The 26,068-nt window shown below is 46.5% G+C and overlaps 2 protein-coding genes and 2 pseudogenes across 2 annotated transcripts; 1 reads left to right on the forward strand and 3 right to left on the reverse strand.

Annotated features, from left to right (window-relative positions):
- Positions 1 to 239: 239 nt before the first annotated feature.
- On the forward strand, positions 240 to 1,175 carry LOC119312503 (annotated as a pseudogene).
- A 6,855-nt stretch (positions 1,176 to 8,030) lies between these two features.
- On the reverse strand, positions 8,031 to 8,175 carry LOC119313122 (annotated as a pseudogene).
- Positions 8,176 to 8,915: 740 nt separating this feature from the next.
- On the reverse strand, positions 8,916 to 10,214 carry LOC119312504 (chalcone--flavonone isomerase). The gene is made up of 3 exons (XM_037588236.1): positions 9,963 to 10,214; positions 9,662 to 9,823; positions 8,916 to 9,588 (listed from the first exon to the last, which is right to left on the reverse strand). The coding sequence occupies exons 1-3, from the start codon at positions 10,054 to 10,056 to the stop codon at positions 9,149 to 9,151; spliced, it is 696 nt and encodes a 231-aa protein (XP_037444133.1). The 5' UTR covers positions 10,057 to 10,214; the 3' UTR covers positions 8,916 to 9,148.
- A 5,286-nt stretch (positions 10,215 to 15,500) lies between these two features.
- On the reverse strand, positions 15,501 to 19,676 carry LOC119312505. The gene is made up of 5 exons (XM_037588237.1): positions 19,249 to 19,676; positions 18,347 to 18,441; positions 17,386 to 18,192; positions 16,678 to 16,828; positions 15,501 to 16,602 (listed from the first exon to the last, which is right to left on the reverse strand). The coding sequence occupies exons 1-5, from the start codon at positions 19,400 to 19,402 to the stop codon at positions 15,944 to 15,946; spliced, it is 1,866 nt and encodes a 621-aa protein (XP_037444134.1). The 5' UTR covers positions 19,403 to 19,676; the 3' UTR covers positions 15,501 to 15,943.
- Between the last annotated feature and the right edge of the window lie 6,392 nt (positions 19,677 to 26,068).

Here is a 26,068-nt window from a genome sequence, read left to right on the forward strand (position 1 = left end):
GGATTGACCTTAAGTCAAGCTATACAAAGATAAGGATCATCTCTGACAACCTGCCTTGTATACAACACACAAGCACAGCATCACGTACAAGTTACATATGACACGTACACGTATACAAAGCCTATCATTTGACAGCATGCACCTGTCGATCGCCTATAAATTCATCTCCAGTTCGTTCATCCTCTTCCATATCTCAACCCCTCTCGCTTAATAGTACGTCTCATCTAAGCCTCGTATCCATGGCGGCAAAGATGGCGAAGAACATGGACAAGCCGCTCTTCATGGCGACGTTCAACGTCCAGGCCAGCTCTGCCGACTATGTCACCTTCATCAACGGCATCCGCAACAAGCTCCGCAACCCGGGGCACTCCTCCCACAACCGCCCCGTGCTGCCGCCGATCGAGCCCAACGTCCCGCCGAGCAGGTGGTTCCACATCGTGCTCAAGACATCGCCGGCAAGCACCGGGCTCACGCTCGCCACCCGCGCCGACAACCTCTACTGGGAGGGCTTCAAGAGCAGCGACGGCACCTGGTGGGAACTCACCCCCGGACTCATCCCCGGCGCCACCCACGTTGGGTTCGGCGGCACGTATCGCGACCTCCTCGGCGACACCGACAAGCTGACCAACGTCGCTCTCGGCCGGCAGTAGATGGCGGACGCGGTGACCGCGCTCTACGGGCGCACCAAGGCCGACAAGACCTCCGGCCCGAAGCAGCAGCAGGCGAGGGAGGCGGTGACGACGCTGCTCCTCATGGTGCACGAGGCCACGCGGTTCCAGACCGTGTCGGGGTTCGTGGCTGGAGTGCTGCACCCCAAGGAGAAGAAGAGCGGGAAGATCGGCAATGAGATGAAGGCCCAGGTGAACGGATGGCAGGACCTGTCCGAAGCGCTGCTGAAGACGGACGCGAAGCCCCCGCCGGGAAAGGCGCCAGCAAAGTTCACGCCGATCGAGAAGATGGGCGTGAGGATGGCGGAGCAGGCGGCCGCCACCCTAGGGATCCTGCTGTTCGTCCAGGTGCCCGGTGGGATGACGGTGGCCCAGGCGCTGGAGCTGTTTCATAAGAGTGGGGGAAATAGGTAGTAGTTGTGCAGGTATATCTGCATGGGTATTGTACAAGTCGAATAAACATGTCACAGAGTGACTGAATGATATAAATAAATAAATGTCACAGAGTCAGTGGATGATATGAATAAATAAACATGTCTAGTTTATATTGGGTCCAACCATAGAATTGCTATCCAACATATGTTTTGCATATGCACATATCAGAAGCGCAAAATATGTTCATCCTTTTAGACTCCCAGGGGCTCATTTGGTTGTTGGGGTGAAAAAACCATGGGCAGTAAACTCCCCTAGGGGATTTCCCTGCTCATATGAGATCCTCCTCCTGCCATGTGAAATATCCCATTGCCATTTGGGCACCAAGGGAGAGTGAAGAGAGTGAAGGGAGAAGAGCAGAAGAACAGAGCGCCAAGGCGACTCAGATCACAAGAAAAGAGACGAGGGAAGCCCGGGAGAATTCTCCTGGAGTGCGGAGGTCGGAGCGAGCGGCCCGGGGATTTCGGGAGGATCAGGCCGAGAAAGCCCTTTCCACGATGTTACCAAATGGATCGCCTGAAAATCCGGGGTGTAGATTGCAGGCGGGTTTCTCGCCCGAGGAAAGGACAGGTATCCTGGCAGCAATGCTACATTCACGGACTAATACGGGTGGTTTACGAAGTGTTTGTGACTTGTTAGATGTTGATTGGATTAAGGGGGAGGAAGAGGCCCCACCCACCTGAAAATCAGGAGGGTGAAAAAGAATTAGAAGGAAGGGTCCGTAATGCCCCCGTAATGAGCCCGTGCGTTTAGCATTTTTGGTATCCCGGGGGATCCATGGTAACCAACTAGTGTACCACAAATTCCCCTCCAGAAAATCTACATATTTTAGTACTTTTTGGCCAGAAAATTCTCACACTTATATACACGGTTATATTGTTTTTCTTTATTTAAAAGGGAGGAAAGCCCCACATAATGATGCATGCAGCCAATTTATTAACCAAAAGTATGCATACGGAGTCTAAGGGCCAGTACTGGCTCACAAAAGGAGCACAAGAACAGTAAAGATAAAAAGATGCCACAGCCGGCGAAAAAACAAGTTAAGATGACTAAACACCTAGCCTATTATTAGTTCGCCATTTAAATTGGTTGGAGATAACCCGTGCTACCGTCTCCCGATGGTTGCACCCAGTAACCAAAAGCCCCCTAGAGTCCGCATGAGTGAGTAACGACCACGTACGGATCCAAGCAGTGGCTATGTGGATAACCTGCAAAAGTTGATAAAGTTTTTTCCATTAAAGATCATATCACCTTTGCAGTTTCATATAGCCCAAAACAGTGCACATATCCCTATCCGAATATGTCCTGCAATATTTGAATCCGCTCCATTTAGCCATGTCCCAAAAAACGTGTTACTAATTGAAGGATTAATGTTGAAGTCTATATGTATCGTACGCCATACAAGTTTGGCTTATATTGTGCCATTTCAATATTTTATTTGTCAATTTTATGTTTATATACAGTTGGTATTCATTGAATAGGTGGATTTCCTGGGAGAGAAGGTGCAAAGCTTCAAGGCCAGACCCCACAAGGAGTTGATGACTCAGTATAGCAACCCTGACGAGACTGGGACAGTACCCCGCCGGAGACAGGAACAACGCGGTTGTTCTAGTGCCACTGGTTCCTGCGAGGGCGAGGGTTCACATGTTTGGGGTGCTTTTTTACAATCCACATGTTTGGAGGTGTTAAGGGCATCTCCAACCACGACGCGTAAATTTTCTCCTGCATTCGTCTGGGACAGGGGGAAGGGGCAGTCCGTGGACATGGATGCAGGAGGGGGCCATCCAACGCTGCCCGAAGACATTTCAACCCGCATTTCAACTAGCTGGACGAAATTCATGTACACCGGCTCCAGGGTGGACAGCGCTGTCATAAAGGCCAGTGGGCGTGTCGGTGCTGGTTGCGGACGTCCGGCAATGCCACTGTGGCGGCCCTAGACGTACAACGGCAGCAGCAGAGGTGGAGCGTGCAGATGCAAAGCAAGGGGGAGAAGGGCGCGGAGTGGAAGGAAATGAAACCGAGAGGGTGATTGGGTGGGCCGGGGGTGTCGGTTTCCTACATGGCTGCTGCTGGTTTGAACTTTTTTTATTAACTTGAACAAAAATATCTGTATTTCGAAAAATGTTGACGAATTTGAAAAATGTTTCTGGATTTTAGAAACTGTTCATTAATTTGAAAAAAGTGATCACAAGTTTGAAAAAATGTTTCCTCATTTTTGAAAATGTTCCTGAATTTCACAAAATGTCCCTGCATTTTAGAGAATGTTCAAAAAATTAAAATATGGGGCATATTCCTTTTATGCTTTTACTCCTACATTTTATACGAAATTGTAAAAAATGTTAAAAAAATAGAGAAAAGAAAAAAGGAAAGAAAAATAAAATGGGAAGCTTATAGAAAAAACATAAAAGGAAAAAAAGGGTCTATGAAGGTTCTAGTACTTTTCTATAAACGGGGAACACACTAAAAACCTCGAACTGGGCTGGCACAATATAGTGCCTACAATTGCGTGAGGGTGTGCCTTTGCTCGCTAACTGTTGACCTATGCTGGGATTCAGAATTATCATCTTTATCTTGCCTCTAGTGAGAATTTTTTCTTGAGAATTCTCGCCCAACTTTATTGGTGAATCAAAATGTTCTAGTGAGATGGAAGAAAAACTCGTCACAAGGGAGTTCATGGCGGCCGGCCAGTCCGGAGTTGTTGGTTTGGTTCATTCATTCCTTTTATTCATTTGGTTTCGTCTTTTTACTTTTACTTTTTTCCTTACTTATTTTTATTTATTTTTGAAAATATTTGACTTAATTTCAAAAAAAATCACTGTGCATTACAAGTTATGTAATGTAATGCAGTTTTTTCGCATAATTTGTAAAATAAATGTTAATATTATTTAAAAGTTCATCACATTTATAGAACATTCACATGTTTCAAAAATATTATCAACCATTTTATTAAATCTTCATAAATTAAAAGTTTGTTCATGTAATTTGGAATATATTCCGTACCAGTCAAAAAGAACTCATAACGTTTACAAGATGTTTCATAATTTTTTAAACGTTCATGTCATTTATGGAAAATGTTCATTGTGTTAAAAAATGTTCGCCACTAGTTTAAAGATTAAATGAGCATTTGGCAAAGTTTAATTTATATTCAGAAAAAACTTAAAGTTGTATATGAAAAAATGTTCAACGTGTATCTAAAAAAATTCATACTTGTGTAAAAATATATTCTTTTTTTTTGCAAAAATACTTCAGATCTATTATCAAAGTTCACCGGAAGTACAAAGCACCTAAAACATAATAAAAAATACATCAAGATACGGAGACCAGCAAACGATCACTACCACCGCCAGAATACGTCACCGACGCGCCGCTGTTGTCACTCCCCTATCGGAGCCGGCTTGACCATGTCGATGACAGCCAGGAAGTCTTACTGCACGTGCCCATAAGGACCATCGCCCTGAAGCCGCAGTCATCGTCGTTGAACCCTTGAATAGATCTTAAGCATCTGACACCAAATCTCGCCAAACGACAAGAAACCTTAACCTCACCGTCCCAAGAAGACAGCAGGAATCTACGGCGGAGCTCCGTCGACTAAGTCCGGATGGACGAACTCGACGACAATCGAAGCCCGAAACATAACGGAGAAGAAGCGTCGCCATCCACCCAAGCGCCACATCTGCGAGGACTAAAAAACCTAACCTAAACTACTAACCAAAGCGGAAGCACCGGGATTCCCCTCCCTTCCACCGGTCACCAGGCTAGCAGGCAGAGGGGAGGCGAATCCACGGGCTCGCCAGGAAGTCTGCTGGAGAAAATTTGCCTTAACCGTCATGGATGGAGAAGGGAAAGAGAAGTATAAAAATATATTCAATGTGCATTAGACAAATTTACAATATGTATTTAGATAAAATGTTCAACATGTATTTGAAATATGTTCAAAGTATATCTAAAAAGTGGACAGAGTGTATACGGAAAATGTTCAACGTGGATTCAATAGAGTCAACATATATTTGAAAAATAAGGAAAAAAGAAACAAAAAAACCAAATAATGCCAAGAAAACTGATACAAAGGCACACGGAAACAAAGAAGAAGAAAAACTGCACAAACCAAAGTATCTTAAAGTTTGGACCGAAAATATCTCAAAATAGGATTTCATCCAGCTTTATAAATAAAGCACCACCATGTCCATACAACAAGTTCAAATACCACACTGAAAATAATTAAGTCCGCTAAAACAACAACACAAACATGCCGAAAAGAGAGCATAAAAGAAAGATAAAAAAAGCCACCAAGTGGACGGAAGCTCGGGCGATCAGTGGCGCGTGAGGCAAGATGGTGCATTGTAGCAATCAAGGCGTCCACTATGAGTTCAAGTCGGTTGCAACCCGGCTGCCTAGAGAGCGGGTGCCAGTGCTGCATAAGTGCAAGGATTTTTGAAGATAGAGTCAGAGGCTTTTCTATGAAAGATGCGCTCAGTCACCATCTTTCATATCCACATTTACTTTAAAATCCAGCATCACATTTATAGTTGCATTGTAAAATAAATCCAGATATTTTACACGTCCATTTTCATTTCAGCTTGAATGCGGATACTGAGTCGTCATATACTTTTCGGTCGGATATGAATGTACCATATTTTTGATTATCTAGATATTCAGCGGTCCGGTAAAATAGCTTCACAATGTGTTTGGCCGTAATTAGAATGGGGAATGGGAGTTTAGAGTAGGGATTTGTGTTGAGATTAGATATGAGATGAGTCATTTAATTCCCACCTTTGTTTGGTGCATGATAGAAACTATGTGTGAGAATTTGAGGAGAAATTGTACTCCCTTGTTTGGTTCGTGGGAATTGACATGGGACTAGACAAGGAAAGTTAGGATGAAGGGTTAAGATTGACTCACTAAAACAATTCCCTTCTCACACACCCTCCCTGTTAATAAAACGGTGGGAGTTGAAGTCTCAAGTCTCATGCATATTTCCTTATGAATTCCCGATACCTCCCACTAAACAATAGATTTGAAGTCTCGTATCCTTTTAATTCCCATTCATCGGCTCTAATTACTCTGAGCCACGATGTAAAGGTTGCGTCGTCGCCCATGGCTACAAGATGCGAGTCACACGGACCTGCACGCCGAATCCGCTGTAGAGCTAGCCGGCTACGAGAGGCACGTCACATTCCATGGTGGTGCAGACGTAGACAGCCGCTCCCGAGAAGTGCGATCGCAACAAATAGGCGCCTGGTCTCTTCTGTGGCGCAGATGAACCTGGCCAGCAGGACGCTTTTGGCTTTACCCATTCCAAGCATGCGGAAGTGAGTATATGTATCGCAGCGGCCCCGCCGACGACGGTGGAACCATGCGCGCGCTCGTCCGCGTAAGCATGGGGGACGAAATCCTCGATCGACGCCAGTAGTTGACCTTGCTACCGCGGCCAAGGACAGCCGACGGTGCTTGGCCTTGCTCGTTCTGCATCCGTGTGTAGGACTAGGATCCATCCAGCGGCGCTCTCGGAGTCCGCCCGCTACAAAAATCAACAACAGCTGAGCGCCTCGACAAGCGGCTTGAAACACATAAAAAATATCATCATACATTATTGCCTTTAGGGCATATCTTCAACATGAATATCTGCAGTGACACTCCTCCTATTAACAATCTCTTTTTTACGGGCAATTTTCTCACCTTGATGAAGATGAACATGTACTGGCTGAAGCTTTGAAGTTAATTCTGGATACCAATTGTGATGTTTCAGGACAAATGATGAGCGTTGAAAAGTACAATATATTTTTTAGCCCCAATACGAATGTGATTACTAGAGAATAAATGTGTATTATTCTGAATATCATAACTGAGGCGCACAATGACAAGTATTTAGGTCTGCCAGCTAATGTGTGCGGCTCGACAAAACCAAGAGTTTTTAGTATATGATTGACCGTATTATCATGAAAAAAAAGTGGTTGGAAGGAAAAGTCACTACCTGTTGGAGAAGGAGATCCTACTCAAGTCTGTTATTCAACCTATTCCCACCTACGCAATGTCGGTCTTTAAAATTACTAAAAGCGTTTGTAAAGGAATTATTGATGTGATGTCGCATTTTTGGTGGGAAGACAAGGGTAACCAAAGGAGGATGCATTGGACGGCATGGTAAAAAATGCGCGTCTCAAAGAATCAAGCAGGGATGGGCTTTTGAGATGTTCATTGTTTTAATTTAGCGATGTTGGCAAAAAAAAAAAGGCGCAATGTCTTCTTGAGAATCCAGAATCCTTATGTGCCACAGTATTGAGTGCTAGATATTTTCCCGATGGAGACTTATTAAATTCCAAGCTAAAAAAATGATCTTCGTTTACTTTGCAAAGTTTTATGGCGGGTGTTAATAATTCAAAACATGGTTATATGTGGAGAGTTGGGAATGGCCAAAAAATCAATATTTGGAATGATGTGTGGATTCCTAACTGTGCCGATAGAAAAGTCATCACTCCTAAAGGGGCTCACTTGCTATCTAAGGTTGTGGCTCTTATTGATCCTGCTACGGATAACTGGCATGAAAATCTAATCATGCAAATGTTTGGGCCAATTGATGCTCACCGAATTCTTGCTATTCCTCTTCCCCAACATGGTATGAATTTGTCGCTTGGAATTTCATGAAACATGTTTTGTTTCCGGTTCGATCTACTTATCTTATTGAGGGGATCATCAACATGGGAAGAAACTTCGTCGTACTAATGGTATGGGTAATGTTAATCCTATTTGGGGTGACGTTTGGAAGCTTTCATGTCCAGCAAAGGTCATGATTTTTATTTGGCGTATACTGCATGGTACTCTTCCATGTCATGTTATGCTTGCTAATAGATATCTGGAAGTTTCGCCTCAATGTCCCTCTTGTTTCTCCGGGCTGGAAAATACAAAGCATTTACTGTTCTTTGTAATAAAGCAGGGGAGGATTGGAGAAGGCGTGCCCTCGGCCGAGTGGCCTCGGGCGCAACTTGCGTTCAGAGAATCGATGGTTCGCGGGATTCTGCAATTCACACCAGGTATTGCATTTCCCTACGTTCTTCATCGATGCGAGAGCCGAGATAGGGTTTTGATGAAATTGTTAGAAGAGCATGTGAGGTTGATCGAGCTGGTGAAGCGGTTCTGGAGTTATTACTCATGTTGCTGGTCAAGAACGCTCGTGAGATAATCGCCATAACTGCTTGGTATTTGTGATGGGTCAGGCATAAATTGGTTCATGAGGATATAATCCAAGATTCTTGTCAGATTTTCATGGGGATTCGTGCTATTACTTTCAACTTTACTGTTATGCACTCCCCAAACGCTACCATAAAAAGAGGTGGATGGACCAGGCGTTCCATGGGTTTTGTTAAGCTTAACGTTAACGCTTCTTTTGACTAAGACTTGTTGCGAGGAACGGCTGGTGCGGTCCTGAGGGTTACTGATGCATGGACGTCATGATGGCTGAAGCTTTGGCACTCATATTTGGCCTAACACTTGCGCAAAGGCTGGATTGCAATCTTCTTGTGGTAAACTCTGATAATTTGGAGGTTATCTATGCTATGAGGAATGAAGGACACTCCATGGGAGCGTTAGCGGCAATATTCGATGATTGTTATCATATTGCTTGTGATTTTGTTATCTTTAGATATGAACATTGTGTTATAGAGAAGCAAATAACGTGCTCATGAACTTGCTAGGTTAGTCAGGGTTTTTCCAACTTCTGGTTGGTTTGATTTGAGGAGCCTGTGAGTGAAATGCATCCCTCCACATAAAAATGTCATTTTTTTCTAACAAATAAAGTGTTCGTGTTTAAAAAACACGTATACATAAAACTAAAACTGTCCCTCCGTCAGCAAATCTAAGATGTAAAGAACGGCAGGTTTTTTTATTAATCCAAGTACAAATCATCACAGACTCATAGTTATCCACGCACGGTTGCATGTGCAGGGAAGAAAACCGACAAACCGTAGGCAACTGGAGGGAACACGACGTCCCACCACGAACACCACCAGCCACACAAACCACCACACGAGTGACGGACGCGCGGTGCACCGGTTCGTTCACACCGAAACCGACACGGGCTCCGCGGCCGGCTCGCCGCCGGCGTGGGAGGCCCCCTTCAGCAGCTCGGCGACCCTGGTGGCCAGGCTGAGCTTGGCCGCAGGCGACACCCCGTGCTCGCCGATGATGGACTCCAGCACGGCCTCGCAGAGCCGGGCGTTGTCGATGGCCACGCCGCCGGACTCCGGCACGGACGAGTCCTTGGAGAAGGCGACGGTGAGGACGCCGGCGGGGGAGTGGGTGAAGAGTATGGAGGCGCCGGGGGCGAAGCTGTGGGGTCCGAAGGCCTCCTTGAACTTGTCGACGGCGGCGGCCTCGGCGTCCGTGTACACGCCGGTGGCCTTCCAGTAGGCGACGCAGTTCTCCGTCACCTTGTCCGAGTACTGCGCGCCCGTCAGCGGCAGGATCATGGTCACCCTCGTGAACTTCTCGAACTCGCCTGCATCGCCGGCCACTGGTTATTTGCAGCGCAGCGGCGTGCGAGCAACAGAGTTACCGTGTTAATTAGTTACCGGTGACGACGTCGCGGAAGAAGGCGGCGTCGGAGGCGAGGTCGGCGGCGGGCTTGGCGGCCCACTTGGCGGCGAGCGCGGGGACGGCGGCGTCGGCCTGCAGGTAGACGCCGATGGCCGTGAACTTGATGAAGTTGCCCCCGATCTCCATGCCCCGCACGCCTGCACGCCTCGAGAGCAGAGCACACAGTTGAATACGTAATAATAATCTAGTAGTAGGAGTATCTCAACCGACCAACACCAGATACGTTAAAACAGAATCTAAAGTCGCACCCCCCGGAGGCGTTGACGAACAGGTTACCTGCGCCGGCGAGGAAGTGGGCGTGCTCGGAGCCCGGCGGGCGGGCGAGCGGCGGGAAGACGACGCCGTCGACCTCGAGCTCCGACACGGCCATGGTATATCGCCGGATGGATGGATGGAGGGTCTCCGGAGACGACGGACGGCACGTAGCGAGCGAACACTTGTATTGATGTGATGGGGGCAGGGCGGCAGGGTGGGTGCGAGATCTAGCGAGGCGTAGGCGCACGGGATGGGTAGCTGGGGTGGTAGTGCGTGCCCCCGGTATATGACACCGCAACAGCTATATAAACGCCCGTCGACTCTGCCCGTAATTGCGATTGTGCCACGGCCGTAATCTGGTCTGGTTCTCTGGCCTACGCGGCCTAGACTAGACGGTAACGGGGCCTTGTGGCAAAGATGTAGTTTGTGGGCGCATCTGGGGGCGTGGTTAGTGGTAGTTGGGAGAGGCACGTTGAGGGGCAAAGAGAGGAGGGACGTGGCCGCGCGCCAGGTTTTGCGGCGAGTTCAAGCTACCATTCAACTCACGCACGAGCCCACACCAGACACTCGTGTTACTGGCCAATTCAGGGTCTGCAAACGCCTCAACATGTCACCAAACTAAATCTTTTTATTTTTTTTGGGAGGTGACCTAACTAAGCTGCACCGTGCAGACCGATCTCAAAAGAAACCATCCTACGGGGTGGGGAAGAGTAATGCTACGCCTACCTCAGGCATGGATTAATAGGATTATAGGTAGGAGGATCAAGGGGATGCAAGATTATCGAGTGGGGAAAGCCCCCGTTGCTTGTAGAAGAAAAACCACAACTTTTGGGATTTTCTCGAATACGCACGAGTGTGCGTATCATTCATTAAAGAAAAGAGGGGGAAGAGCCCCAAATCCACGGTTACACGCTTATTTACATGCGAAATTAATCTAACACCACCCTAGTTTCTACATAGGACTACTCGCTTGTGCCCCACACTACTCGCTCCACTTCGAAACCTTTGGTGTCACCTTTGAACAATCCCGCCTTCGCTCATAGTCTACCTTCGTCCTGTATGCGTTGGATGGTGCGTGGGATCGAAGGCATCTCACCATTGAAGACCACATCATTCCTCTGCTTCCATATCATCCACATCCCAAGAAGGCATTTGGCTTTGTGTGCACGCCAGCTGTTTGTGTTCCCGTCCAGTCTTATAGACCATTGTTCTAGCAATTCATTTTGCCTCGGTTCAATGTCCACCCTCTTCGTTAGTCGGCCCATGGCCGACCAAATCTGCCTCACGAAGACGCAATCCATCATCAGGTGTTGCATTGTCTCATCGTGTTGGTTGCACAACGGGCATGAGTCTTGGTGAGGTAATCCACGTCGAGCAAGTCCATCTGACGTCCAGCATCGGTTCCTTAGCGCCAGCCAAGAGAAGAAGCGGCATCGCCGTGGCTCCTTAGACTGCCAAGTAAACGCATCCGTTAGGTCGGTGCCAATGTCATTGGTCCAATTGTTGTTACTTATTGCATTCGTTACCAACTTAGATTGTCGCACTCTCTTCGTGACTCGGCTATAGATCCACGGGGCCAGCTCACAAGTCTGAAAACCGTCGATCCATCTATCCTCCCAAAATAGGGTGTTTCTGTTGTTGCCGATCAACGTCAGTGCTGCTGCTTGAACCAAAGCTTGCGAGTCAGATGGCACCACGATAGAGAATTCCGCCCAAGGCCTTTCCTTGTCAACTTTTTTTAGCCACGGCCATCGGGCCTGCAATGCTTTGTTCATCCAGAACAGATTCGGTAATTCCAGGCCGCCCATTAAGGCGTACATACTTCGTCCCACGCGATCGCACAGGACCCACCATGGGCTTCTTTCTTTCCGCACCAAAGAAAGCTTCTGCAGATCTTGGTGAGCACCGCTAAAGTCTTTCTTGGCAGGTTCAGAGCCATCATCGAGTGCATCGGGATGGCACAAAGTACAAATTGGGTCAACATGAGTCTGCTACTCTTTGGCAGCAAAGCTGCTTTCCACATTGGTAGGCAGTCTGCAACCTTGTCCAACAGATCCTGAAGCTGCACCGCGGTGAGTTTCCTTATGGTGAGCGGCACAACTTTTGGGAATATCTTGCGCTTGGAGGAAGAACTAGAAAAGAAAAAGGAAATTACATTTTAACGACGAGCCAAAGATATACTCCCTTCATTCAGAATTAACTACCGCTGAAATGAGTGAGCGACAGCTAATTCCGAATGGAGGTTCTAGTTTGCAATTCAACGGCGTGTAGGCTTGCCCAATGACGCAATCGGTATTCTAATTGATCGCTGCAACGAAAAGAGAATTATATAGACTTTGCTAGGAGTGAAGCATTTTGGAGGCCAGGCTAACTGGCGCCCTTTATCTCTTTTTTTTTTGTATGGTAATACGTGTCTCATTCATATCATAAAGATTAAAGTACAAGTCACGTAAGGACCGACATGACAAAACTGAAAAGCTAGTAGAACATCTCTGAGCTTGACACCAACGCCCATCACCTGCCTTCGGCACCACGACAGCAGCCACCAAAGAAAAGAATGATGGATCACCTCCTCACCCGAGCTCGATGCGGCTCCATCGCTGATATGCAGCTTTGCGGACCTCCAAGGTGGCTCACCAAAAGTGAAGCCCTTACCGTTGAACGAATCAGACCGGGGCAACACCCCGGACACACGATCGAACTCCAGATCTGGCACCCCACAGCGGCTAAGACGTCGCAGAAGAAAACCATACCTGCCATCCACGAACCACGAACCCAGCACATGTTCCGTCTTCCAGATGTCGTCGATGCAGACCACAATCTGCATCCGCTCCTGGACTACCTCCCAAACTCCGCGTCGACGCTGGAGCAAACACCGTCGCAACGGCGGAGCCCGAGGACACATGTCCACCACGAGGATGCCGCCGCCGCCACGCCATCCTTGCTTGAACAGACTGGTTTCCAAATCCATCCCCAACCATAGGACCGATGACCTTGTCAAGGAAGGATCCAAAGAATCTTTATTCAGCGCTGTCATCGTTGCCATTGAAACGAAGACGATGAACAGCCTAAAAATCTAAACTACGAGAGAGTAAAAACGATCCACACGCATGGATCCGGCGAGCCCCCTCACCACTAACGACCGAGGTCGCCGGTGGAGGGGAGCCGCCGGAGGACGGCGCTGGAAGATTGGTCTCCTGACGGCGGCTAGGGTTCCAGCGCCAGGGACAGGAGGAAAACGATTGTACTGCCGTGCGTGTATTCCTCGGTATTGATTAACTGGCCCTTTATCTCATCCAGCCAACACGGCATTGCGATCTGTGCCTACTTCTTTTAACTGGTAATATACGCTGGCTGTTGGGGTCAAATACATCGGTGCCATACGCGGATGTGCCTGAACTATACATGGACAGTCGTTCTGTCTGAGGATTGCGGGGACATGAGGTTTCACCTGAGCGACTTTGAATTTGCCTCGTGTGGTGGCAGCTGTTGGCTGGTAAAATCTACGAACACTTGATGTGAAAACCTGAAAATTTCAGATTTGTACTGTAGACAGTAAAAAATGTACATCGTATATGTAAGAAAAATTATCACCATGTCTTAAAAATGCCCGTTGTGTTCTTCAAAAGTTCGTCGTGTGCACATCGCGAACTAAACTGTTTTTAGTGTGTATTTTAGAAATATTCATCGTGTATTAAAAATGCATGTTGTGTTTTTTCAAAAGTTCATCGTGTGCACATCATGAACTAAACTGTTCTTAGTGTGTATTTTAGAAATATTCATCGTGTATCTTAAAAACGGTTATCGTGTTCTAGAAAAATGGTCACCGTATCTATAAAAAGGTTCTTTGTACTTTAAATACGTTCATCGTGGTTTTAAAAAAAGTTCAACATGTATCTTTATTAAATGATTATCGTGTTTTTTAAAATCTTCGTCATGTAATAAAAAACCCGCCGGAGCACCGTCGAGTCACCTGCCGCCGCTGTACATCCGCCAGAGTGCCACATGACCTTCGTCGGACCGCTGGAATAGCCGCCGGAGTACCATCACGTCATCACCTACCCAATGACAAATGTGTCCTCAGTATGTCAAATTGATCATTGGGGAGATTTGTTGGGGAACTGCTGGAGCGCCCATCCCCAAAACCATAAAAATGTTAGTGCTAAAAATGTTAGTGAGTAGCCCTGATAGGTGATTATTGGGGGACCTTTTTTTATGAACTGCTGGAGATGCTCTAACACGCATACGACCAAGACAATTTAACTGCTAGGTGCCCAGCATTTGGCTAATGTTCTATTAAATGGATAGCAAGTTTGGACAGGCATATCAAGCTAACGTTCTCATTTGAACATCTTGGATTGTACAAAGGTACGTGTGCATGCGCTGGTATGATCGCATTGATTGAAATGGGATAGCACTGTTAATAAAAGAGAAATACGCTGGCTGGTAAATGGCTACAGGGTAAAATACGAGCGAGTAATACACGTCTGCCAGCATCTGCCACTGATCGCTGCCTAGCCTAGCGCGCAGGATAACGAGCGTCAGGCAGCTCGGCCTCCAAACGGCATTTCCGCTTTGTTAGGGAAAATATCTCCATTCGAGTCCCACAATATCAAGGGTCGGATCTGGCCAGAAAAATCTGACCCTTAATATCTTTGGTCCAAGTGCAATTAGTAGTCGCTTCAGAAACGGTTGTGCGTGACGATCGGATTTACATCACTGAAAACCTCGGTTGCAAGATCCTCCATGGCTCGTCCTTAATCCAGCTATCGTTCCAGAAAAAGCACTTCTGCCCATTCCCTAAATCCAAGAGGGAGTTACCCCATAACGATTCTTTCTGCTTCCGTAACTCTACACAGGAGACGGTTCCACACCTCTTTATGGGTTGCAGTGTCATTTTGATCATTTGCAGCACGGTGTTGCAATGAGCAAATCTGAGCAAGATCGCTCCCTCGGGCTTTCTTCCAATAGATGAGTGGTGGTAGGAGGCCGGGTCAAGAACTCATGGCACAAAAGAGGAAGGCTCTAAACTCATTGGTGCTCCTAATCATCTGGGGCATTTGGAGGGAGAGGAACAACATGGTTTTCAACAACACATACTTGCTACTGTGAAGAATAGTCATCGATCTCGATGCTATGCAATGGTCGGACGCAACTCTTGCTCGTTTCATTTTATGATATAGGTTTTTCTACGGTCGCATGAGTTAATTGACTCTTTTCATGTCTTGGTTTTGTGTTCAATCGTCATATTTTCTTTTTCAGTCGTCTATTTGTCGTGAGTTGTGTCTGTGACTTTGTTTTTTTGCTTCTATTCCTTTTCCCTGGTTTGCGGGTGTATGTTGATCATGTAAAACCTTCCATTTTTTAATATTCAGTAAATGCACAATACATCAATCAATATTCAATGAAATGCAACATCGACAGAACAATCGCAAAACTAGAAACTTAGTCTTAGAGAGAGATACTACTCCAAGAAGTAAATGAGCATGTAATGAAGGAAACATATACGCTCTACTTTATCTACGAGTTTTATTTCTCGTGTACGCAATAACAAAAAGATAAGAATATAAATGTTCATGACTATACTGACCGACCTGATTTACAGAATTGTAACAACTGACAAAATCCAAAAATGGGGGAAACAACTCTCCCACATTTTGCTCCCCTTTGGTACCAAGAATGAATTTCAACTATGTGCCTCCCTCACCTAACCTAACAGACCACACCACTTCTTGTCCCATACCCTATATCCTACAGCAAGCATCTTCTCAAATAATAAGCTACAACAAGCACGGCGACTCGACCCGAAAAAATAGTGTCAACCACTTGTTTAACAAAAATAGGGGGAACTCTGACCTTAAGGACCAAAGAAACAAATACTCCGTATAACCAATGATCAACCTGACCTAACACAGAAAGCAATGACCTACACTCCTACAGCAACTTTGTAACCTCCTTGGGCCTAAGAAAGCTGACAGCAACTCCAGCAGTAGGCTTTGTAACTAGCTGGACATCAACTCCAGAACCAGCTCTTCCAGAAGATCATCCTTTATCATCCTCTCAACATCCCTACCTGCCCTGTCGATGTAATCTGCCAAGTCTGGCCATTTCTGATCAAATCCTCTTTTCTCATTTTTAGGAATCCTTGCCGCAAGTTCTTCTCGCCTCCTAGTCAACACCTGCAGCAATTTCTCCAAGAGACCCTCCGAGCCCCACGCGGGCGCCATATTCCTAGCGGTAGTTGCCCAAGGGTGCATGTCCAAACATGGGGCAAGAATTTCAGACAGTATGGAGTTTACCATGTCGAAGGTGAGCTTCCTGTCTGCCCTTGACCATTGAGCCACTTTTTTGTATTTCTTCTCAAGCTTGTCAAACACGTCATAGCCTGCAGGGCAATCAAGGGACTGGCACACCTTGTACAGCCGATCCTCCTCAACGCCATGAATACCAGAAGCAATTAGAATGTCCAGCAAGTAGCAGAACTCTCTTTCCTCTTCGTCTTCAAATTCGCAAGGGGTGTCTTCTACCAGCTGTATAGTTTCATCATGTTCAGTAGACTCCATCTCAGAGCACGAGTAATTACCAAGTGCAGCATCCACAACTACCTCAGCAACAGTTTCTTCTGAAGGAAAGTATACGATCTCAGGCCTTGGCTGGGGAGCTACATTGAAAAGTAACACACAATTAGATACAGAAAGAAGGTTGATTGAAACATTAGAATGCCAAGATTGCTTACCATGAGGATCTTTTGTATCTTTCTTAATGTTTTCAGTATCAGAAAAATCTTCAGCTGGATATTCAAGAACGGATACTGGGCTTGCCTGCTCGATCTCTTTGCAGGAAGCTTGGGGGATATAGTTTATACGTGCAGCAAGTGGACAGTGTACCTGCGGTATAACAAAAGAGGGGCTCAATGTTAGCTATCACATTTGAGGCGAAGTAAAATTAGAAGATGAATAAAATAGTTTGTACTCATATATTGCTAATTGATAGCCTAGCAGTAAGCTTATTTTGAGAGAGTAAATAAAAGAGTAACGAGTTGCAAACAGAAACCCTGCTCCACGTTTCTGATTCTACATTTACAAAATAACCACTTAGCAGTAAGCTTATTTTGAGAGAGTAAACAAAGTAACGAGTAGCAAACAGAAACCTGCCCCATGTTTCTGATTCTATATTTACAGACATAACCAAAGCTCCGATGCAATACACTCCCTCCGTTCCTAAATATAAGCCTTTTTAGAGATTCCACTATGGACTACATACAAAGCAAAATAAGTGAATCTACACTCTAAAATATGTCTATATACATCCGTATGTAGTTTGTAGTGCAATCTCTAAAAAGACTTATATTTAGGAACGGAGGGAGTGGTATCATAAGAAAATACACATGCATACTCATATTAAGCATTTTATCAGTATAGTATGAATAGCTTCTGTTTAATACCTTCTTGAAGGACATCCTCCATTGATCATTTGCCACTGCACCCAGAGAGGATAAATTGGAGTTATCACTTGTGTCACTCGTGTCACTTGAAAAAGATACTTGCAAACCATCAATGCTCCCACCTGACGAAAAGCATATCGCCTTGTCAGATTCACTGTTTGTACAGCTCCATAGTTGTTCAGATGATTCCTCATTGAGTGGCTGTAATCTCCTTCGAACTAATGCATTATCCAACAAAGTTTGCCAGTGTCTTCCTGTTGACAAATCAGACTGATTATAAGTTTCCTCTTTTTTTACCATGTTGATTGCTCCTCCAGATTGTGTGTTCTTATGCCTTTGATTTAATGCACCAATGCGGTTTTGATTCTGGTAACTGCGACCAAACCGCCGTTGGCGTAACATCGACATTGTGTCTGCAAGGGAGCACTTTGCACTTGCTCGGCCCATCTTCATAGAATCAGATCTTCCAGCACTTCTAGCTAATTGATAACTGAAACTGCACATGCCACTGGATTCTTTTGGTGCTCCAGTCTGATTTGCCTTGTTACTTCCTCTGCCAAGATGAAATTTAGGCCGATAGGCCAACCCGTAATCCGAGACAGTAGTGGTTGCAGGAAGAAAGTTTTTGTTGCTGGGGACTTGCTTCTCTGTTGACCACGTAAAGGAAGGTTTTTCAGAAGCTATTGGCATTTGAGTTGCTGCACCATGATTCCTTGATTCTGACATCACAGAAGATAGAGAATGGTGGCTTCCTATTTCTTTTCTCAAGGACCTCTTACGCTTATATTCACATAAATCCGAATGAAGCTGCAACAAGAAACAAACTTCAGAAATGAGAAGCAACAAGCAATGGAGCAGTTCAAGAATAATAAAATGTTTCCAAGTTGCAGAAATTTAATGTTTACATGGAACTATACTATATATTGTTGATAGAAGAATAGTGGGCAAGTGAACAACTTACAAAATCTTCTATTATTGTGGATCCACTGCTACTTCTGGAACCCTCTGATGATAATGGTCCGTATACACGCTGCTGCTTATCCACATGAGCAAACCCTGCGTACAAGACATGAAGCAAAACAGGAACAGGTCAACTCCAAAGCAAGCAGTCCTCTTCGTTTTATGGTAGTTTATTTCCTTTGATGCATAGCAAGAACCATTCAAAGATCAGCGCGCAAGCAAAGTCACATCAATCTCAAATGGTGACATACCCATGCCAGCAAACATAATAGAGTATTAGAGTTACAGAGGCATCGTAAGGGACGGCCAAATTAGGTTGGATCCTTCTACTTGCTCTCTTGTTTATTAGATTGTTTGCGCATCCGAATTGCCAAGAAGACGCGTCTAAATCGGCATGAAAAAAACAAAGGTGAATTGTGATGCAGGTTTGGGGCATACTGACGTTGACTCATACGCATCACCTACGAGTTCCCCTAATTCTATCTACTCTACGAGTAGTATTATAGTAGTCTCTCTGCGATCTAATGATGTTGCTTGAATTTTCCCAGACGGGCCAGTTCTTCTGAAATTTCGCGTGATCTCTTCCTCGGACAAACGCTAAACAGAGGAAGCCTGTATTTTTCTGCCTACAATTTCCATCGTTATTTCTCCCTGATCTTGTCCTAGAAGCAACTAATTAAGCGATGCAACCAAGCAACTAATTTCCATAACAACTTACTAACAAGCTTCCATTCATTTCCGGAAGCAATCGCTAACCAACCAAAAATCCGTTTGAAACGGCCCAGCGAAATCGACCGAAAAACAGCAACACGAATTAGGCAGGCATAAAAGCAAGCACCACAAATACGACAAGGAATCGAAAGCGCACGACAATTACAATCAAGTAGTACACCGGACGCTAACCTGTAGTGCTCCGCCGCGTAGCCGCGCCCGCGCCGCGCTCCTCCGGCGCCGCCACCGTCCGCGTGACGACCCCGCCCGCCCCTCCGGCCCGGCACGACCGCTGCGTCCACCTCCGCCGGCGGCCGCTAGCGCTCGTGCTCGCCCCGCCCATCATCCCGGCCCGGCAAGAGACACAGGACAGACGCCGACCCCGCGACCGGACGGCAGCGCACGGTGGTGACCCTCCCTCCGAGCGCGCGCGGGTGGGGCGTATTTGAGGGAGCGAGGCGGCGCGGGGAGGCGGAGGGGCTGGATTTGGGGCGGCCGCGTCGCCTCGGGGAAGGAGGGGAATCCGGGAGGGAGCGAGGGAGGTGGCGGCGCTTGCGCTGCTGCGCCCGCGCGGCAGCGGTTGCGAGGAATTCCGCACCTGCCCTTTTCAACCGGCCTGGCCTTCGCCCCCGTGGATTTCCCACTCACGTTCCGGCGTCCTCGCTTGTCTCATTATTGTACCCCCTGCCCTCCCCTCCCTGCGCGTGGGCCCGTGCTGACAACAAGATTTGTCTCTTGCATTTTCTTTTGCGACAAGCCTTGCGGGGAAATATTTTTGCCACAGCAGTGCAAGATCTGTCTGCTGCTCCTTAAAGTTTTCGTGCACTGCTGATGAAGCGCTGTGGCCAGCCAGTCAGACTCCAGAATGTGAGACTGGCTCACGTGGACGACGTGGCTAATTAATTACTCTTCGGTTAACGTGTGCACGCGGTGTAAACTATACGCCTCTGTAAACAAATGTTAGACATTTTAAGCCCGCTCCACCTTGCACACGTGCTAGCCTTTCATGTACGCAAAAAATCTGATGTGGCAAATTATTTAAGAAGAGAGAGATGAGTGTGATGATCCAGGAAGAAATAATACTAAGAGCATCTCCAACCGTTGGCCCCCCAGGACGCCTAAAAATCGCCCCCTGGGGGCGAGCCGGCGATACATTCGGCGCCGGGGCCGGTTTTGCGTCCAGTCGTTGCCCCCAGGACGCCGATGTTGGCAAACTTTTTAGCCACATTTCGGCGAATAAGCCCATATGGGCGAGAATAGGCCCATATTCGGCGTGGTTCGCCATGGCTCGGCGTTCAATTATCAACATAAATATATTTTTTATCACATATTTCATCACAGAAAAATCAAATACTTTAACAAAATAATACAACAACAAATAGTTCAATACAAATTATATAGTTCAACAAATAAAAACTCATATTTCATCACACGTCGTGCCCGGTGTCGCCCTTGAGCCTCCATAGGTGCTCTATCAGATCTTGTTGCAGTTGATGATGCACCTGTGGGTCTCGGATCTCCTGACGCATAAGGAGGTAGGTAGTCCAGGTTGCTGGTAGCTGGTGATCAACTTGGGCAAGAGGACCCTACTTGTGGTATGGTTCAGTGTCAAACACTGGCTCTTTCTGCTCGCTCTTAATGATCATGTTCTGCAAGATGACACAGCAGGTCATGACCTCCCACATTTGATCTTTTGACCAGGTCTGAGCGGGGTACTGGACAACAGCAAATCGATATTGGAGCACACCAAATGCCTGCTCGACATCCTTCCTGCAAGCCTCCTGAATATTCGCAAACCAGGCGTTCTTGCCTCCTGGCACTGGGTTTTTGATGGTCTTCACAAATGTCGACCATCTCGGATAGATGCCATCAGCTAGATAGTACCCCTCGTTGTAGTGCCTCCCATTGATCTCGAAGTTCACCGGAGGAGAATGACCTTCAACAAGCTTGGCAAAAACAGGAGAGCACTGCAGCACGTTGATATCATTGTGAGTTCCTGGCATATCAAAGAAGGAGTGCCAAATCTAGAGGTCCTGTATGGCCACCGCCTCAAGTACCACACTGCAACCGCCTTTGGCGCCTTTGTACATCCCCTGCCAAGCAAATGGGCAATTCTTCCATTTTCAATGCATACAGTCGATGCTTCCAAGCATCCCAGGAAATCCTCTTGCTGCATTCTGTGCTAGGATCCGAGCAGTGTCTTCCGCATTGGGTGTTCTCAAGTATTGCGGTCCAAACACTGCCACCACTGCCCGACAGAATTTGTAGAAACACTCTATGCTGGTGGACTCGTCCATGCGCCCATAGTCGTCCTGTAAGTCACCGGGAGCTCCGTATGCAAGCATCCTCATCGCTGTCGTGCATTTCTGGATCGAGGTGAATCCAAGTTTGCCGGTGTAATCCATCTTGCATTTGAAGTAGTTGTCGAACTCCCGGATGGAATTCACAATACTGAGGAAAAGCTTTCTGCTCATCCGATAACGGCGCCGAAATGTTCTGTCGCCGTGAAGTGGAGCATCAGCAAAGTAGTCGGAGTAGAGCATGCAGTAGCCTTCGAGACGATGCCGATTCTTTGCTTTCACCCGCCCCGGCGCCGAGCCACCTCGCCGCGGCTTTTCATTGCTCGCCAGGAGCTGGGCGAGGGCAGCGAGCACCATGAGATGCTCTTCTTCCTGGACATCGGCCTCGGCTTCCTCCTCCAGCAGTGCGGCGAGCGCTTCCTCGTCATCCGAGTCCATCGCCGAGGAAGGCAAACCGCCGAACACCTTGTGCCCGGTGGGCGTGCACCCGCCGCTAAACTGCCCCTCCGCGGACGGAAACGGCGGCTGGAAATGCCCAGCTGCTGTCGGAGGGGCTGCCACGGCGAACCTCTGCTTTATTTTCGGTGGGGAATGGCTATCTACCGGTGAAGGGCGGCGGGCGGCGCCGGGATATAGCTAGTGGCGGCCGAGAGCGCGGCGGGTGGGAGGCGAGTCGGGGAAGAAAATCTTGACTTTTCACCTGAGGGAGTGGGCCAGCCGCGCTTTTCCCTTGCGCCGGAGCCCCCAAGCGCCCCCCAGCGCATCGGGTTCGGCCTGCGGCCGCCGGGCAGAAAAAAGGGCCGAACCGGCTGTAACACCCCAGTTTCGATGCGCCAGGTGTCTGCCGGTTATTCACCGTCATTGCCATGTCATTTGCTTGCGTGTTGCATTTTATCATGTCATCATGTGCATTGCATTGCATTGCATACGTGTTCGTCTCATGCCTACGAGCTTTTTCCCCGTTGTCCGTTTTACAATCCGACACTCCTATGTCCTCCGGCGTCCCCCTTTTGTCTCTCGTTGTGAGCGGGTGTAAAACTTTCTCGGAATGGCCCGAGGTTTTCCAAGAGGCCTTGGTATAGCACTGTTAGACCACCTGTCAAGTTTCGTGCCATTTGGAGGCCGTTTGATACTCCAACGGTTAACCGGGTAACCGTAAAAGCCCCTTTTGTCTTGCAGCCCAACACCCCTCCAAAGTGGCCTACTAACCCAGAAAACTCCCCTCCATGCTCTCGGTCGTTCGATCACGATCGTGTGGGCGAAAACCGCTCCTCATTTGGAGTCTCCTAGCTCCCTCTACCTATATATTCCCCTCTCCCCTAAAATTCTCGCAGTCCAAACCCTAAAAAAATTCCCCTCTCGCCCGCCGGACATGTCCGTCCGGGCCGGACAAATCACGCCGCCGCCCCGCGCCTATCGCCGCCTGCCACGTGGCCTCCCGCCGCCATCCGCGCCGCCGGCCCGCGGGGCCCGAGTCGGGCCCGCGCGGCCCGCCCGCCACCGTCGCGCGCCCGAGGCACCCGCTGCACCCGAGCCGGGGCCTCGCCTCCGCCGCCGCCCCCAGGAACCGTCGGCGCCGCCCGCCGCCCACCGGCGCGCCCGTCCTCTGCCGCCATGGCACCCGTGCCTCGCCCGGCCGCCCTCCTCCGCCGCCGCGCTGGATCCGACCGGACCAACCCGTCCCCGACCCTCTCCGGCGTGTTTTCCGGCGAGAACCGCCTCGCCTCGAAGTCCGTGCAGATATGGCAGGTTGACCCTGAAATTTGACCAAGTCCCTGATATTTTGCATATTCTGGTGCCCTGTTCAACATGCCATAACTGTCTGGCCGTAGCTCCGTTTTGCATGCATAATATATCAAAATGTTCATCAAGAGATGATCTTCATTTTGTTCCATTGTGCCATGCTTGTTTGAGATCATCTTGATGCCTGAATCATCGTTGCAAAAGTGCTATATGATGTTAATCTGCTGAAACTGTTATAACTTGGTGATTTGTCTTTTTCGTTGCATTTTGTGTGTGCATCCTATGAGCATGAGCTCTACATATGTTTTGAACTACATCATGCCATCTTTACAGTGGTGCTTGTCTTGTATTTTTGTGAGTCTTGTAGTGAGTGCATCGAACTTGTTAAGTAGGGTACTTGTTGTTGCTGTTTTGCTAGGCTGAATCTGCTATTATCATGATGCTATGTAAACCTGCTGCTACAAGTCATTCTATGCATAATCTGGAGATGTTCACTAAGGATGTTTTGTTATACATGTCATGCTCTATCCATCGATGCCCCTGGTTGCATTTATAGCTTGTTGTAGCTTATTATAATTATGCTCTCAAATTGCTAAATAATATTGCTGTCAGCCTGTTAACATTAAGTTCAATGTTGTCATGATTGTTGTTAGTGATCCAAGCATGCTATGAACTTGCTCTTGCCATGCTTAGCTTCATAAATATTCCATCTTACTGTTGGTTGACTTTTCATGCCATGTATTGCTCTGTGGTGAATGGTACAAGCTCACCAACATGCCTACTTATCGTTGTTCCTGTCATGCCCTGTTTGCTGAATTTGTTAACGAAACTTGCTATATTTACATGGGTGTCATCATATCTTCTGATCCTTTTTGGCTCTTGGTCAGTAAAGAACTTTTGTTCTATGCATTTAGTAGTATCATGCCATGCCTTTGTTTGCCATGATAAGTTCATGTAACATGTTGTTTGATAGCTCTAAAGATTGCAACCTGATGTTATTTCTGCAAAGTCTGAAACTGTTATTATTTGCATTCTTGCCATGCTTTTGAGCATGTTCTAGCACTACTAGGAAAAAACCTACTACACCGCTGGTGCGCCATTAGAATAGCCCACGGTGCATCATTAGTATCTAGTATACTAATGGCACATCACATAGAAGTGCGCCATTAGTAACAATATTTTTTCAATTATTTTTTAAAAAAAATTATTTTTTTTTCATTTTTTTCTTAATCTCAATTCACTATGGCTTAATCTCGGGTCAATATGCTTAATATTAGGTCAAATCGCACTCCATGGTCAAACTTCCCAAAAGGTCACCCATCCTCACACTACTCCAGCCCAAGCATGCTTAACTTCAGAGTTCTATCCAACCCCAGCAACAGCTCACTTCACAGGCACTTGTTGATATATCTAGCATATCAATCCTGTTATACCTTGTTGATGTCTAGGATTTTGTTCATGTTCATGACTATGATGAAATTTTGAAAAATATTTCAAACTTCCCGGTCATATTACGTATCATTTTAAAAAATAAAAAAAATTCAAAACCAATTTTTTTCTGTTACTAGTGGCGCACCACATACACGGTGCGCCACTAGTAAGTTTGAAATTTTTTGAATTTTTTTGCCTCTAGATCTTGAAAGCCCCGTAACTTTTTTTGTTAGGTTTTTGGGGATTTTGAAAATGTTTAACAGGGTTCCCCGGTTAAATTTGGATGTAACTTTTCGAGTAGATGATTTTTCATATAAAAAACTTTTTCATCCGAGTTCGTATGCAAAAGTTATGCCCATTTTACAAATTTCCAGAGAGATTTTGCAAATAAAGTCGAAATTCATATTTGTAAATTTTCCCAACAACTAGAGCACATATCACATGGGAAACTTATTTTCTTTTATTTTTTTGACTTCCATCATTTTCTTTTATTTTTTTTAAACTGAAAAGGCGATCCAGGGGGGGTGCATTCGGTGTTGGGGCAAGTTAGTAATGGCGCACCACACCCACGGTGCGCCATTACTAGTTTTGAAAAAAAATTGATATTTTTTTGATTTTTTTTTAAAAAAAACTTAGTAATGGTGCACCAGTGGACAGTGTGCCATTACGTAGTTAAAACTAGTAATGGCGCACCGAGACATGATGCGCCATTAGTAACAGATTTTTTTTATTTTTTTTTACTTTTTTTCAAAACTACTAATGACGCACGACAGATGTGGTGCGTCATTACTATGTCAATTAGTAATGGCGCACTATACAACGATGCGCCATTAGTAACAAAAAAATTATGTTTTTTTTAAAACTACTAATGGCGCACCACGCACCAGGTGCGCCATTAGTAATATATTACTAATGGCGCACCGAGACATGGTGCGCCATTAGAATATAGTAATGACGCACCACATCACAGGTGCGCCATTAGTGGTCATTCCATCTATAGTCCTTTTTATAGTAGTGTAGTGATTTCTGGAGATAGCTCAGTGTTCATGTTTTGTTATGCTTTACCTGTATTTCATGCCCATGCTTTTTGTTCTTATGTTGTGGTGCTGTAGCATGTTGTTTTGATACTCGCAATATGCCTAGTTGCTGTTTTGGGACAGATTGTTGTCATACCTTGTATAGAGTGTATGTGTTGAACCGTTGCTCCGTTTTGAGTGTGCTTTATATGAAACTTGTCTAGTTTTGCATGTAGTTTCATATTATCATGTTGCACCTATGTTTTGGGAGTGTTTTCTTGATGTTTGTATGCATTTTGCATCAATGCCATGTTTAACTTGTTTTGCTCATATCTCCTAGGCCGTAGCTCCGAATTAAATGAACTTTATATATAACTTGACTAGAATCTCGTGTAGATCATCTTGATGCATCTTAACTTGTTGTTTAACAACTTGAACATAAGGTTTATTCAGATCTGGACCAATTTCGAAACTTGCATATGAGGACTTACCGGAATTGTTATATGTTGTTCCCGGCCTCAT

This window comes from Triticum dicoccoides, chromosome 5B (assembly GCF_002162155.2).
Source record: "Triticum dicoccoides isolate Atlit2015 ecotype Zavitan chromosome 5B, WEW_v2.0, whole genome shotgun sequence".
In the NCBI taxonomy this organism is placed as follows: domain Eukaryota; kingdom Viridiplantae; phylum Streptophyta; class Magnoliopsida; order Poales; family Poaceae; genus Triticum; species Triticum dicoccoides.

Excerpts from the sequence above, each read along its gene's own strand:
- LOC119312504 (XM_037588236.1), bottom strand. The coding sequence starts at position 10,056 with ATGGCCGTGTCGGAGCTCGAGGTCGACGGCGTCGTCTTCCCGCCGCTC. Across the intron at positions 9,824-9,962 it reads CCACTTCCTCGCCGGCGCAG|GCGTGCGGGGCATGGAGATC; the intron begins GTAACCTGTTCG and ends CGAGGCGTGCAG. Across the intron at positions 9,589-9,661 it reads CTTCCGCGACGTCGTCACCG|GCGAGTTCGAGAAGTTCACG; the intron begins GTAACTAATTAA and ends CCGGCGATGCAG.
- LOC119312505 (XM_037588237.1), bottom strand. The coding sequence starts at position 19,402 with ATGATGGGCGGGGCGAGCACGAGCGCTAGCGGCCGCCGGCGGAGGTGG. Across the intron at positions 16,829-17,385 it reads GGAGGATGTCCTTCAAGAAG|GTACACTGTCCACTTGCTGC; the intron begins GTATTAAACAGA and ends GTTATACCGCAG. Across the intron at positions 16,603-16,677 it reads AGATACAAAAGATCCTCATG|CTCCCCAGCCAAGGCCTGAG; the intron begins GTAAGCAATCTT and ends TTTTCAATGTAG.